The sequence below is a fragment of the Oncorhynchus nerka genome, linkage group LG7, assembly GCF_034236695.1.
Source record: "Oncorhynchus nerka isolate Pitt River linkage group LG7, Oner_Uvic_2.0, whole genome shotgun sequence".
Classification (NCBI taxonomy): Eukaryota; Metazoa; Chordata; class Actinopteri; order Salmoniformes; family Salmonidae; genus Oncorhynchus; species Oncorhynchus nerka.
This window is the reverse complement of record NC_088402.1, coordinates 83,689,509-83,704,966: the sequence shown is the minus strand read 5'-3', so window position 1 is coordinate 83,704,966 and position 15,458 is coordinate 83,689,509. Positions and strand designations below refer to the sequence as shown.

The window sequence follows — 15,458 nt, the reverse complement described above, 5'->3', positions numbered from 1 at the left end:
TAGTTCAGATCACTACCTTGGCTTAGTCAGTGTCTAGTTCAGATCACTACCTTGGCTAGGTCAGATCACTACCGTGGCTTAGTCAGTGGCTAGTTCAGATCACTACCTTGGCTTAGTCAGTGTCTAGTTCAGATCACTACCCTGGCTTAGTCAGTGTCTAGTTCAGATCACTACCTTTGCTAGGTCAGTGTCTAGTTCAGATCACTACCTTGGCTTAGTCAGTGTCTAGTTCAGATCACTACCTTGGCTAGGTCAGATCACTACCGTGGCTTAGTCAGTGTCTAGTTCAGATCACTACCTTGGCTAGGTCAGTGTCTAGTTCAGATCACTACCTTGGCTAGGTCAGTGTCTAGTTCAGATCACTACCTTGGCTAGGTCAGATCACTACCTTGGCTTAGTCAGTGTCTAGGTCAGATCACTACCGTGGCTTAGTCAGTGGCTAGTTCAGATCACTACCTTGGCTTAGTCAGTGTCTAGTTCAGATCACTACCTTGGCTAGGTCAGATCACTACCATGGCTTAGTCAGTGGCTAGTTCAGATCACTACCTTGGCTTAGTCAGTGTCTAGTTCAGATCACTACCTTGGCTAGGTCAGATCACTACCATGGCTTAGTCAGTGGCTAGTTCAGATCACTATCTTGGCTTAGTCAGTGTCTAGTTCAGATCACTACCTTGGCTAGGTCAGATCACTACCATGGCTTAGTCAGTGGCTTGTTCAGATCACTACCTTGGCTTAGTCAGTGGCTAGTTCAGATCACTACCTTGGCTTAGTCAGTGTCTAGTTCAGATCACTACCTTGGCTTAGTCAGTGTCTAGTTCAGATCACTACCTTGGCTAGGTCAGTGTCTAGTTCAGATCACTACCTTGGCTTAGTCAGTGTCTAGTTCAGATCACTACCTTGGCTAGGTCAGATCACTACCGTGGCTTAGTCAGTGTCTAGTTCAGATCACTACCTTGGCTAGGTCAGTGTCTAGGTCAGATCACTACCTTGGCTTAGTCAGTGTCTAGGTCAGATCACTACCTTGGCTTAGTCAGTGGCTAGGTCAGATCACTACCATGGCTTAGTCAGTGTCTAGGTCAGATCACTACCATGGCTTAGTCAGTGTCTAGGTCAGATCACTACCGTGGCTTAGTCAGTGTCTAGGTCAGATCACTACCATGGCTAGGTCAGATCACTACCATGGCTTAGTCAGTGTCTAGGTCAGATCACTACCGTGGCTTAGTCAGTGTCTAGGTCAGATCACTACCTTGGCTTAGTCAGTGTCTAGGTCAGATCACTACCGTGGCTTAGTCAGTGTCTAGGTCAGATCACTACCTTGGCTTAGTCAGTGTCTAGGTCAGATCACTACCGTGGCTTAGTCAGTGTCTAGGTCAGATCACTACCGTGGCTTAGTCAGTGTCTAGGTCAGATCACTACCGTGGCTTAGTCAGTGCCTAGTTCAGATCACTACCTTGGCTTAGTCAGGTGTCTAGGTCAGATCACTACCTTGGCTAGGTCAGATCACTACCGTGGCTTAGTCAGTGGCTAGTTCAGATCACTACCTTGGCTTAGTCAGGTGTCTAGGTCAGATCACTACCTTGGCTAGGTCAGATCACTACCTTGGCTAGGTCAGATCACTACCGTGGCTAGGTCAGATCACTACCTTGGCTTAGTCAGTGGCTAGGTCAGATCACTACCGTGGCTTAGTCAGTGTCTAGGTCAGATCACTACCGTGGCTTAGTCAGTGTCTAGGTCAGATCACTACCGTGGCTTAGTCAGTGTCTAGGTCAGATCACGAGATCACCATGGTCGGAATAAGAAAAAGGCTTTGTTGTTAAAACCGATGAGCCAGTAAGTACATATGCTAAATGTCTTCATTAATGGGGGTTAAGTGATTGAAATAGCTTGTTGTGGTTTCTGGTGCCTCTGTTCTTTCTACCACGTAAATGGGTAAACTCATCCCTGGAACTCTTGTCTCTGTGCTGTAGGAGAAGACAGCATAATGAAAGACATGTCGGAGCCCACCGGCTCCACAGCACCCGTCATCCAGCACAGCTCCCTGCCCAGTTCCTCTCCTTACTCGGGCCCCAACGGCATAAGGATCCGGGCGGCTGCCGAGGCCATGTCTGTGCTGGCCAGGATGGGTCAACACCAGCAGCACCAGCAGAGGAGAGAAGAGGGGGATGGAGGGAGAGACGTGAGGGATGGACCCTCCCACATCATCATGGCCACACATTCGCACCACTCTGCCAGATGATGAGCATATCACACACCACAGCCCGGGACTGTACGGCTCACACAGCACCAGGCACCACCCTACATGGGCAGGAGGAAAGCACAGGAGAGGGTAGTGGAGGAAGAGAGCAACTCAAAAATAAGTCATGCCTTCCTAGTCAAATAAACCTTCTCAGGTGAGCAGAGGAGTAGTTACATGATATACAATCCTCCCTCCTCTACTCTCTGCCCATGCTGTGTCAGCCACTTTTGTGTCAGGCCTGGAGCCTTGCTGAAGTTCAGCAACAACAGCCTTCTGGGAATAGACCGGGACGATAGAAGAGGAAGAGCTTCTTGTTCTGTTCAATATGCCATATATAGACTATATACAGGGGCTGGACTCAACACCCCTCGTATTCCCCCCTACAACCCTCTCGCCTGGCCTCAGCCTCTATGAAATTCACTGGACTGTAAGGACTGCATAGCATCGTCCCGAGTGTCGTAACTGTCATTGTGATAAACTCGAACACTCAGACTCTAACACACGGTAACACACACATACCAGACACATATACTCAGCGTTAACATTGAATTGATTCGTGTTTGTTGTTTATCAAGTGATATACCAAAGCCCTGATCACTGCAGGGGTCCATACTATTGTAACAGGGGGTTGTGGCCTTGCTCTCCTGCACATGTTGACACGTGTTTATTCACACACAAAAATGGGTTTTAATGATTGAAGCTCCAACTCCATAGATGCAATAGTTTTGTATACTCTAAAATATTTTCAATTTTATCTGTTGAATCCCTAGCAGTTTTGTAAGCGATTTCATTGAGGATCTGTCGCAGTTGTTCACGAAAAAGCTTGACCTTATTTTTAGCCCTTTATGGTGTGTGTGTGTGTGTGTGTGTGTGTGTGTGTGTGTGTGCATCAAGTAGTTTGTTGATTCAAGGTCTGATAAAACAAGATCTTGTTTGGTAGCATTTGACATCTTGTTATATTAGCGTCTTTGTTGTATTCCTGTGCAGCTTTTTACAAATTTATCGGCACATTACTATTTGCAGCTTGGGCCATAGAGAACCAAATGATCTTCTGTGTGACAGAAACGGAAAGCTAAAAAGAATGTATTTAGAGTGTACACTCATTTACAAATGATTTATACACTTAAGTGTTTTTCAAAGAAAATCTTTTCACTTTTAGCTTCAGAATTTCTTTGGGACTGCATCTGACTAAACAAATCCAACCTCCTGTCCTCTGTCTAACCATTTCCTCTTTCCCGTGCAATTTTTGTATTTATTTGTTTCTAAATGTATGTCATTACCATCTTTTATGAAATCTTATCTGATAGGAAAAGCTTTTCCTAACTGGCCTTTGTCTCCCTCGTCTGTTTTCTGAACCTTCTGGAGGTGGTACCTTTAGTGCTTCAACCTTGCTGCTTTCTGGAACGTGGTGGGCTGCTGTTAAGTCTCCAGGGTCGCGTTCATTCGGTACCAAACACGACAAAACGGACTGAAACAACAAGGCACGTACTCATTTTCGTTTGCCGTTGCAAAACGTTATGAAACGTTTTCCGTTGAGTGCACTAATGAACACAAACCTGGCTGTTCTTTATTAATGACTCTATCCAAAACAAAGCCATGTTACTCTTTAGCCGAGCGTGTGTGTGTGTGTGTTTTTACAAACAGCACTGACACATCTGGACTCAGACACACACATCGTTTGAAAACGATTTTGCCTTAAAGAATCACTTTCGTGCCTCCGACATCCTTCTCAAAGATTGGGTTGCATGAAAAAACCTTATGGTTCTGCCTTAGGAAGAAAAAAAAATGTTTTCAGAAATTAAAAACCATTAGCAATGGGGTAACAACTGATTAGCTTCTTTTTTTTACATGGTGAGAATTTTTCATATTGTACATGTAAAATGTCACCATGGCGTCTCAACACATGATCATTGTTGTGTTATACACTGCCATCTAGTGGAGTAATTTGACCTTCACCTTCTCTCACAAGGATGGGAAATTGAACTTTGAGGGAAATTCCTTCAGAACTCCTATGGCAGTCTCAGAACAGTTTAAATTCTTCAGGGATCTCCCCCCTATTTAGTTTTAGACATTTTGTTTTTAGAAAAACAAACCACCTAAACAAGCGATTAATCTTGTTGTTTTGTATTGGTTTAGAACTTCCTCCACCATCTATCTAATGTATGTGTAACCATTTGCAGTGTTTAATCCTGCAGAAATAACTAGGGTATCAGTCCCAAAAACATAAGCGCATGTCTAAATGCACTAAAATATGCAGGTTTATCCTTAATTATTTTCCTTTTTTTTTCTCTTTGTGTCAACTATGGTTTGTCCTGAACACAGGTTCTCTTTCAGTAACATCAAAAGTGTGCTATTTCTTTTGTCTTGATAATGTATTTTATACATAATGGGACTGGTTCCAGATTAAGCCTAGTTCTACACTAAAAAGCATGTTCAATGGAGATTCTCAATTGAAGGTACTTCTTAGACCAGAGCTAGATTCAATCTGTGTTCAGGAAACTGGCCCAACAAGGATTGCTACTCCGTAACTACTGACACATCTCACATAACTGAACCGCTTTGTCATTGTACCACAGTCCCAATGGTACACCCTATTCCCCATTTTATTACACTACTTTTGACCAGGGCTCTGTACTATATAGGGAATAGGGTGCGATTTGGTATGCTACCCTACAGTGACCGTCCCAATGGTTACCCTGTCAGGCGTTGTGTAGTACTCTGAGCTGGCACTAGCTAGCTGTCCCTTTTATAAATAGACGATTGTTCATATGAAATGGAAAAAAATCTACTTCATTTAGCTTTCATATCAGTTAATTGTCATTGGCACTTTGTTCATAATTTCATAAAATAAAATAAATGTATCCAGTATTTTTTACATTGCGTGCTATTGTCACGAGGACTATATACAAATACTCTGGCATGATAAACGCTTCCTCTGTTATATATTTTTGTGTTGTAATGATAAGATATAGAAATGTATTTGTTTTAGTACATCAATGTCTTTTAGTTTTTTTCCTATCAAAAAGACTTAGTGTAACCCAACAGCCGGACGACACCGGAACCATAGAACTGGAATCATGATTCTACTCCCATGGCTGGAAACTCTGCTGAGTCTGGACTGCCTGTTACTCACAATAACTTATTGTTACATTGTCTTCATGGAAATCGTTTTTTTTTTTTACCCCTCTCAAAATATGAACAGTTGTGAGCAAGTAACAGAATTGTATAAGAAAAATAACAGTTTTACCTAATGAGAAGACTTTGTTTTGTATTTACATTTTTCATTCACACTCCCATGAAAGAATTGTTGGACTGATCATTTTTTAAATTGTCCTTATTGTACTGTACATATCTGTACTAGGCTATATGAATATATTTACTTTTCCATGCATGTCTAAGTGAAACTACTATGAACACTTACCGTGCTGCAGCTTTAATTAAACAAATAACTTCATGAATAGCAAACATTTCTGTAATATTTGATTCAGACAATTTAACACAATAGATTCTCTCAATTCATTTCAATCTCAATTGAAGGGGTTTTATTGGCATGGGAAACATGTTTACATCGCCAAATAAAGTGAAATGGATGATAAACGAAAGTGAAATAAACAATAAAAATTAACAGTAAACATTACACTCACAAGTTCAAATGGTTTAGAGATGTTTTGAATGTCATTGTCTATATAGTGTTGTAATGATGTGCAAATAGTGAAAGTACAAAAGGGAAAATAAATATGGGTTGTATTTACAATGTTTGTTCTTCACTGGTTGCCCTTTTCTTGTGGCAACAGGTCACAAATATTGCTGCTGTGATGTCACACTGTGGTATTTCACCCAGTAGATATGAGAGTTAATCAAAATTGGATTTGTTTGTGGGTCTGTGTAATCTATGGGGAGTGTGTCTAATATGGTCATACATTTGGCAGGAGGTTTGGAAGTGCAGCTCTCTCTGTGTGTGTTACTTGTTCACTTAAATGAGTTTTCAATTCTGCAGTAGCCTATCCATGTACTGAAGATCTTTTTCCAACTAATCTGTGCAGTCCTTCCTTTATAATGACTACATGCATGCTTGAGTCCTTACTTTATAATGACTACATGCATGCTTGAGTCCTTACTTTATAATGACTACATGCATGCTTGAGTCCTTACTTTATAATGACTACATGCATGCTTGAGTCCTTACTTTATAATGACTACATGCATGCTTGAGTCCTTACTTTATAATGACTACATGCATGCTTAAGTCCTTACTTTATAATGACTACATGCATGCTTGAGTCCTTACTTTATAATGACTACATGCATGCTTGAGTCCTTACTTTATAATGACTACATGCATGCTTGAGTCCTTACTTTATAATGACTACATGCATGCTTGAGTCCTTACTTTATAATTACTACATGCATGCTTGAGTCCTTACTTTATAATGACTACATGCATGCTTGAGTCCTTACTTTATAATGACTACATGCATGCTTGAGTCCTTACTTTATAATGACAACATGCATGCTTGAGTCCTTACTTTATAATGACTACATGCATGCTTGAGTCCTTACTTTATAATTACTACATGCATGCTTGAGTCCTTCCTTTATAATGACTACATGCATGCTTGAGTCCTTACTTTATAATGACTACATGCATGCTTGAGTCCTTACTTTATAATGACTACATGCATGCTTGAGTCCTTACTTTATAATGACTACATGCATGCTTGAGTCCTTACTTTATAATGACTACATGCATGCTTGAGTCCTTACTTTATAATGACTACATGCTTGCCACACGTTGCCATCTGTAACTGCATCAGCGATGTACTGAGGACAATAATGAGAGCTTCAACATCAAGGATAAGAGTGACAATTTCCTGGCTCAGAAACAGACTAAGGTGGTTACTTGGCATGGGCCAGTGCCCACGTGGTTCATCGCCACCTGAATGATCCTTCCAAATGTACCCCTACTAACTATCCTCTGGAACACAATTGATTACGTCCCTAACAGACTAAGGGAGTCTTTTTTTTTGGACAACTGATTTCATATTTTCTCTTAAGGTGACCCATGGAATCAGCAGGGTAGCCACCTTAATAGTGTCTGAAGGAAAAACCCTGATGTTGGAGGCATGCTCATTTTATACCACCCCACATAGACCCAGTTCGATCTACCGTACATCCACACCACGATATGAAACGTTGATTTGAACATTCTGACCAACTAGTGGGTCATGCGGCGCCCCACTCACTGTCTGATTCATATCGCTTGATTTCTGATGATAGTTGCCGATTATATCGACTGATTGCAATGGTATCGGGTGCTTTTACAGTCTACTCTATGATGCATATGAGATGGTAGACCAGCGAGGCCACACGTTGGTATGATAAGTATATGACTACTCACCCAGGTTATCTTCAGTGTGTCATATAAATTAAACTGTACTGATGCAACTGTAGGATTTACAACTGTATCATATAATCCGTTTTATTGTACACAGTTGTAACATCTCTAGATGAACACGAGAGGGAGGACAAGCTGTATGTCTCGATATAGAGCATGTTTTGGGTGCAGTAATTTGCCATGCCGCTAGTGCGATTCTAGTACAGAGATCGCGTGACCGTTAATATTTGCCTTTGGTGAATTCTCCCTCTTATGGCGGAGGGAGCAGTCGGCGTAATGGATTGTCACTTCAATTCAAATGCATATTTCGTGTTTTGAAGGCAGTATTTTGAAATAGAAGAGATTTCGTTTTTACTTAAAGCACACTTTGTTGTATTCTTTTTACGTCATGGCGGACCGTGGCGTGGATTTTTCCGGTATACCGAAAGAGGTTCGAGACCATTTGGCGGAGTTGGAATTGGAGCTATCGGAAGGTAAGGAGGGTGATGAGGCTAACGTAGGGGAGTGAATTCAAATTCACACCATGTAGCTTGCTAGCTAACCCACACTGGTGTCTATCAAATTAGCACTATGCATTATGTTTATCTTAGTGTACAAGGTGAATAGTAACATTTGAAGCTAATATAGACACACAATCATATTCAGCCAGTAATGTCTGAATGGCTAGCCAGCTAGCAACCCTTTTCTGTTAGCATTGCAGTGACAGACAGTAGAAAGAGAATGACTCGACCGTGGCCGTGGGTTCTCTTGTCTGTGACGGTCTCGTCCTAGTCTAGGTTGAATCATTCAAATCAATCATTTCATAGCTGTTCTGTATGTAAAGTAATTGATTAATGTGTAGTATCTTACATATCCACGATTGAATATCAAAGCCACACTTGTCAGAATCATCTGCTAAATTTGCTAATCATGTATCTTGTTGACCATCAACTCACGGTTGGTGTCTAGAACCAGTATGTTGCTGTGTTAACCTGAGACTGACGGTGACATTACCCGTCAGTGGATGTATTAATTAATGGAATGTAGGGGTTTCAGTCGAGTAATTCTGCATTGCACAACCTGCTTCTCACTGTGTGGGTTTGTGACTGCAGAATGGTAGATGACAGCCATATATGTATATATTCCAGTCCTTTACTTAGGATATGTGTGTGTGTGTTAGGTATTTGTTGTGGAATTGTTAAGATTACTTGTTAGATATTGCTGCACTGTCGGGACAATGAGCACAAGCATTTCACTACACTCTCAATAATATCTGAAAAACATGTGTATGTGACCAATTTGATTTGACAGTCATTGTGATGAAACGTCAGTACTGATACTCATCACCTATTCATACAGTACATTCACCTGTTGGCTCTAGGATTTAAAATGTTGCTATGAGTCAACGTAGCGTAGGACAGGATGTGATATACGGCCCTCTGCATGGCTACGGCCCTCTGCATGGCTTGACCTGAGAGTAACAGTTTCACACACCAATGACATAGGCTTCTTCATTTGCTTAGGCACACTCAATATGAGCTTGAGCTGTGTGCGTGTGTTTAGTTGTGGCGGGGAAGTGTTTGTTGTGTGTGTGGCCACATGTGGCACAGGCCCCCCCATCCCTCCAACAGCTGCACTATAACATCATTGTTTGTCCCTGGGATGCGTTAAGTAGGATGGAGCGTTAAGCTTTTAATGAAACAGAAACAGTTGAAGAACGGCGTGATTATGTCTGCCTATTGATTGATTGTTGTATGGTGTGCGGCACAAGTTTTGCAATTTTTTAAAATATATTTTTTAATGGCCATACTCACCAAATCAGAGGAAACATACCTCAAAATCCTTAAAGAATGCTGCGCACTGTTTTGGGGAAAAGTGTCATTCAGTACAAACTGCCACACACAACGTAACAAACGTTGAACCGAACGCACCTCTGGGGCTGCTGCCTATGTACCTAGACATGGAACACTGGTCACTTTAATAATGTTCAAAAACTGTTTTACCCACTTAATATGTATATACTGTATTCTAGTCAAGGCTTATGTACTGAAAGTTCAATGTGTTTCAGTGCATTTTCAACTCTACTGATAGTTTTGTTACAAAAACTGTTTTGTTAAACAGCAAATGTTTCTACTCTGGTCTTGTCATGTGATCTCTAGCCAACGTCTAGCAGATGTGGTGCAGGAAGGCCGTGCGGGTAGGCTAGTCTACATAATCAGATTATTATGGATAAGAGCGAGAATATTTGAATTTGCCAAACAGCAGTCAAGCATCGATCATCATTTCACCAGAATCAGACCCTCGATATTTATTGGAAAGGAGCATCAAGATCACCATCAACTTTCACCACCCTGTGAAGTTCATCATAACTTATTTCATCTGTAGCCTAATAAACTGCATGGTTTCCCGAGTCGGAGTGGGAGGACCACACACCAGATCATCACGTGACTCCAAGTTTACTTCGATATGATGGTTATTAAATCAATATTTGCTCATTAAAAGCATTTCCACTGCCATTTCTCACATAATTAATTTTACTAACACAACAAGATCCCACCATGTTGAATGAATAAATGACCTGTCTGCATTTATAAAATTGTACCCGAACTTCCTGTTTCTGTCACAGCTGTTGTGATTTAAAAAAAGAATGTATGACTTTGGATGGAAACGTGGTTACACAGAAGCATATCTTGTCCCCCAACCTGCCTGCCCTTGGACATAACAAACACCACCACCACAGAACAGAGCCGCACCGGAGTGGAAATGCCTGTTGGGTTGTTTAGAGGAGAACAGAGGCAAGCCAAGTGTCCTCTTAAATAACAAGACCGTTGTGTGTGTGTTAAGCCCCCAGTGACCAGTGAGGACAATGAGCCTCATTCAGCTGGTCACAGTCATGGTTGCAGTTAGTAAGCCATTCAACTCGACTCTTTGGTTGTGTCCCAAAAATGCCTTTTGGAACCTAGCCTTGGTGTGCTGCAGTGGCATGAGCGGCTCTTATAGGAAGGAAGGAAGGAAGGAAGGGAGGGAGGGGTCCGATATAGTTAGGAAGATTGTGTGTGCCTGTGTGTTCAAAGCCCCCTGTGTTGTGTTTGTTAGTGTTCAGCCAGGAGTGACTAGGCTTGACTGACCTGGCCTAGCTAAGTGTTGTTTCTCCTACTTGATGGTTGAGAAATGTCCCAACTTTACTTCTCATGGTTGACAGAAGCATTAGGCTTATTTTCTGCTTGTTGAGGTATTTGCCTTCGTCAGCAAGGGTTCATTGAGTTTACTCAGGAATGAACCTTTATCGTTGGTGTTTTGGGATACTAAGGCAGGCCTATGACAGAGGTCAGTTGATATTTGAATCTGGTGTTTGTCAGTTGCTGCTTTCATATTGTTCCATAGGAAACAGTTTTCTGCATTTTTCTCTTTTTAACATCTTCTGAAACTAGAAGCACAGGAGCTCTGTTGCCGTGTGTGTGTGGTGTGTGTGTGTGTGTGTGTGGACAATATGATGAGGTCCTGCCTTACCTACTTACTGACTTCAACTACTGCTGCGGTGGCCAGTCCAGATTATTGCCAGTTGCTTCCAATCTAGGCGGGCTAGTGGATCTAGAGAAACACAGACAGAAACAGCTTCAGCCTCAGAGGCATTGAAATGGGGACAGTCTGAAAAATAAGGACATCAGCAGCACATTGCTATGCTATGCTATCATCCAGCCATTTCGTAGCAGTCTAGACCTATTTGTTTTTCTTTCTAATGCTTGGAGCTGTGCTTGACCGAGCGCTCTCTTGCGCAATGTAGCCTAACCAATGGAATAGTCCCCAAAGTGCAAATTCAAACCTCACCCCAATACCTCAAAGTATAATTAAAATGCTATTTGATCCCAGGTGACATCCGACTCGTTAATCGTCCAACTACAACCATTAGTGGCAGCACTGTAGATAAGACATGATGGAGAACAACAATAAGGAAGGTCCTTAACTTCCACTTCCTTCCCTTGGTCAAGTTGTCTGAACTGAACTGTGTACAACGTGGATGGGATTGAGCCTGCAGTAAAGTACCATGTTATATTTTCCTCTCTGCCAGCCAGCCAGAGCCTAGGGGGCTTTACTTGAGACAGATGACAGTCTTGTGACTGACAGACCTCTCCTTCCTCTAGTTTTATAACAGCTGATGAGCCTTGTGTTTTGTTGCTGTATCAGACCTGGGTTTAAATAAAAGTTGACATCATGGATTGCCTGGTTAAATGGACCAATGGAATAGTCCACAATCTGTAAACACAGCCCATCTGGGACTCCAGGCAAGCTAGCACAAACACTTGAAGTATTTGATTTCAAATCGTATTTGAACCCAGGTCTATGTGGTGTGTATATAGAGGTAGGGTTAAAGTCTCTGGCCATAACTGGTAACAAGGACTTAAAAGCTGAGAGATGCATAATGTCCAGCTTGAAGCTCAGCCAAGCATCCCCCTACTCTCTCTAGGGGATTTAGACTCAACTGGACATGATACTGTGGGCCTTGTTAACTCTTGCACCAGATGTTAGTTGGAACAAGCTCTTTTTGTCTGTGTACTTTTACAGTAGAGCTTTTTGGAACAAGCACTTGTTGTGAGTTCATAGGCTATATAGTAAAGTTTGCACCAATTCAGACCATTATTGAAATGGGCTAGCTAGCCTATATCAAATTGACACGCAGATGTTGTATTCGGGCAAGAGTGCATCTTATGTGACTTTTGTGCCAAGACTCAGGGTTCGATACTGCGACCATCATGATTTATTCAAACAGTAATGTAAATAAACCATCTTCCTTAAGAGGCAACAACGGCACAGGAATTGTGTGTGTGTGTGTGTGTGTGTGTGTGTGTGTGTGTGTGTCAGGGTTCCACATACAGGGAGGTTTTGGAAACCCTCTGGGCCAGTCAATCATCCCCATCAGTGGCCCGCTTGGGCCAATGAAAATAATATTTTAACAATGTGTTTTTTAATCTTGGTTATATAATTGATGAAAAAAAGATTCCTTAAGCTGATGCCAATTTCAATAAAAGGAACTCAATCGGGGTATCAACTTACTGTTGACAGTTAGAATAATAGAATACACAAGGTGCAATTTGGTTGTGCATCAGCAGTCACTCAATTAGCCCCTGTCAGCGATTTATTTTTGATTGGTAAGTTAGTCTAGCGGCCAACTAGCTACATTTATAGTAAGTATGGTCAAATTACCGACCTGGGTTAGGACCATTTGATCATCTGTTATGATATTAAAACATTTGCCTCCACCCTATGGTAAAATGTGTAGCATTGCAGGAAATGTGCTGTAAAACTGCATTTTCTGCTCGCTGCCCCATGACAAAATGTTTAGAATTGCAGCAAACTTGCTTCAAATGGCAACATTATCACTACGCCACATGGCAAAATGTTTAGAATTGCAGGAAATTAACTTTAAAAGGTCATATTTGTGTCTTCGCTGTCACGAGGGGGGCCGCTAACAGATTGTTGTTGGGTGGAGGTAAGACCGACAGTGAAAGATGTTCCAAGTTATATCTACCAGTAAATGCTAATAAAATAATGGGTATGCAAAACATATATTTAAAAAGTTAAAAGTCTAGGTTGAATATTTGCGACGCGCAATTCCGTCATCATGGAATAGTCTGCCTTGAAAATCAGACATTTCCTCTAGGCTATGGTCCTTGAAAGGTCTTGAAGTTCTACCTGCTCCAATATAATTATTCTGTGATTTTAATTTCTGACCGTTTTTTGAGAGATGTAGGGGCTGTCGTTTGTTTCCTGTCATTTCAATTGAAGGGTATTGCGTTAGTCGGTTGCTGTAAAACCATGTGTTGTCATCAACTTGGTTTCTCCTTTTTAAAACATGATACAGTGACCACTCCATAACTCTTCAACATCTCAAATGGCAAGACTTGCCCTGTGTCTGTATGAACCCTGTGTAGGCTACTTGCTCGGCCTGCAAATGAAAGATGAAAATCACCTGCTATTGAAATGATGCACATATCAGTCGCTTTCCTGTCAGCTCTTGACCCGGGCCAGTATTTTTTTTTCATTCGGGCCAGTAGCTTTTAGTTAGCACTGGCCCGGTGTGCCACTGGCAAATGTACCTGAATGTCGATCCCTTCTGTGTGCAGTACGTGTAGGGCCTATGTGTCTACCACTTCGTGTAGCCATTACAGCCTGTTTTTGGGTAGATGGAAAGGCCTGGTAGAATCATAATTATTTGTCTCAATCCAGTGCCCACTTGTTTCAAAAACACCATCACAAGTGCACTACAGAAACTACTTTAGCCAAACACAAGGTCTTAGATTTTTCCCAGACTATAAAAATGCTCCCCAAATGTGGTCTAAGCATTGTTGTGGACTTAGAGCATCCAATTGAGTTGTTTTTCCTATACAATGAGAGGAAAACCTGAATCACATTAAAAATTGGTATCAAGTATATCTTTTTAATTCTGCCTTCTAGAGGATTTTGCAGAAAATAGCACATGGCACTTTGAAATCTGCGATAAATACAATTTTTTCCCCCCTTTGCTTTTACAAAGTGCTTAGCGATTAGTGTTTTTTGAGGTTGTTTCTGTTTGATAAAAAAATTAATTGGTTCGGATAATACATTTTAAAAAAATGCATTATGAAATGACATTACAATGATTTTAAAGCTTTTTAATGGAAATTCCAAAGCCAAAAATAGGGAACATTAGATTTCCAAAACATTGAAGATATTCCATTGTCTCTGTCATGTCCACATTGGGTAGAAACCAATAGAAAGATTATATTTTTATGAAATAATAACATATTTCAGTTTTATTACATAGTTTTTATTTGACATTATTTAAAAAAAAAAATCTTTATAGTCATCTCTGTTCAGGCAGTAGCAGCCATCCTGCCATACCATCTAATGTTCATCTATGTGCCCGCATTACGTACTGTGTGTAGCCTGACTAAGTATACTGCAGAGCTGTCTGACAATCATTTGACTAGTTCTTCAAAGTAGATAAGGCACACTTTCACTAACTGTCTGTCCCTCTGGTCGTTATATTACATTCCTCTCTCATGCGGTCTGTATGTATTTAACCTAATACAGGCGTAAAAGTGTATCTGTCCAGAGATCTGTATATAATGACGATGTTCCTGTCCCCTCCCCAAAGGTGGGAATGATCCAAAATAAGCCCATAGAAACGGATTCCCTCTTCCTCTCTGATGTTGGATTCCCTCTTCCTCTCTAATGTTGGATTCCCTCTTCCTCTCTGATGTCGGCCCCAGATGGAAAAAAACGGTGCAATGGATTATAGATTTTATTTTATACGTTATGACTTTACTTGCATAAACTGTGGATGGAAACATGGTCAATGTACACTGAACAAAAATATAAACACAACATGTAAAGTGTTGGTCAGATGTTTCATGAGCTGAAATAGAAGATCCCAGATATTTTCCATATGCACAACAATTTTATTTCTCAAAAATGTTGGACACAAATTTGTTTACATCCCTGTTAGTGAGCATTTCTCTTTTTCTCTACTGTGAATAGTTAATGATGTTTCCCATCCCATGTTTCTCCTTAGGGTGGGCAAAGGGCTGAATACTCTCAATTTTCAATTTTTTTTATTTAACCTTTATTTAACTAGGCAAGTAGGTTAAGAACAAATTCTTATTTACAATGACGGCCTAGGAACTGCCTTGTTCAGGGGCAGATCGGCAATTTTTTTACCTTGTCAGCTTGGGGGTTCGGCTCTCACCACTCGACTCTGTCCCAGGAGGCACAGTCGTCACCACTCGTCTCTGTCCCAGGGCACGGTTGTCACCACTCGTCTCTGTCCCAGGAGGCACGGCTGTCACCCCTCGTCTCTGTCCCAGGAGG

At 41.3% G+C, this 15,458-nt stretch overlaps 1 protein-coding gene and 1 pseudogene across 2 annotated transcripts in view; both read left to right on the top strand.

Annotated features, from left to right (window-relative positions):
* The window catches only part of LOC115132518 (cyclic AMP-dependent transcription factor ATF-7-like), a 48,487-nt gene extending 42,497 nt beyond the window's left edge, over positions 1-5,990 (top strand). For both annotated transcript variants that reach the window (XM_065020887.1, XM_029665252.2), the window contains one exon: positions 1,968-5,990. In XM_065020887.1, the coding sequence (XP_064876959.1) occupies positions 1,968-2,236 (269 nt within the window). In that variant the 3' untranslated portion in view covers positions 2,237-5,990. The remainder of the gene's footprint in view (positions 1-1,967) is intronic.
* A 1,866-nt stretch (positions 5,991-7,856) lies between these two features.
* LOC115123436 (disco-interacting protein 2 homolog B-A-like) overlaps positions 7,857-15,458 on the top strand; it is a 151,194-nt pseudogene continuing 143,592 nt past the window's right edge.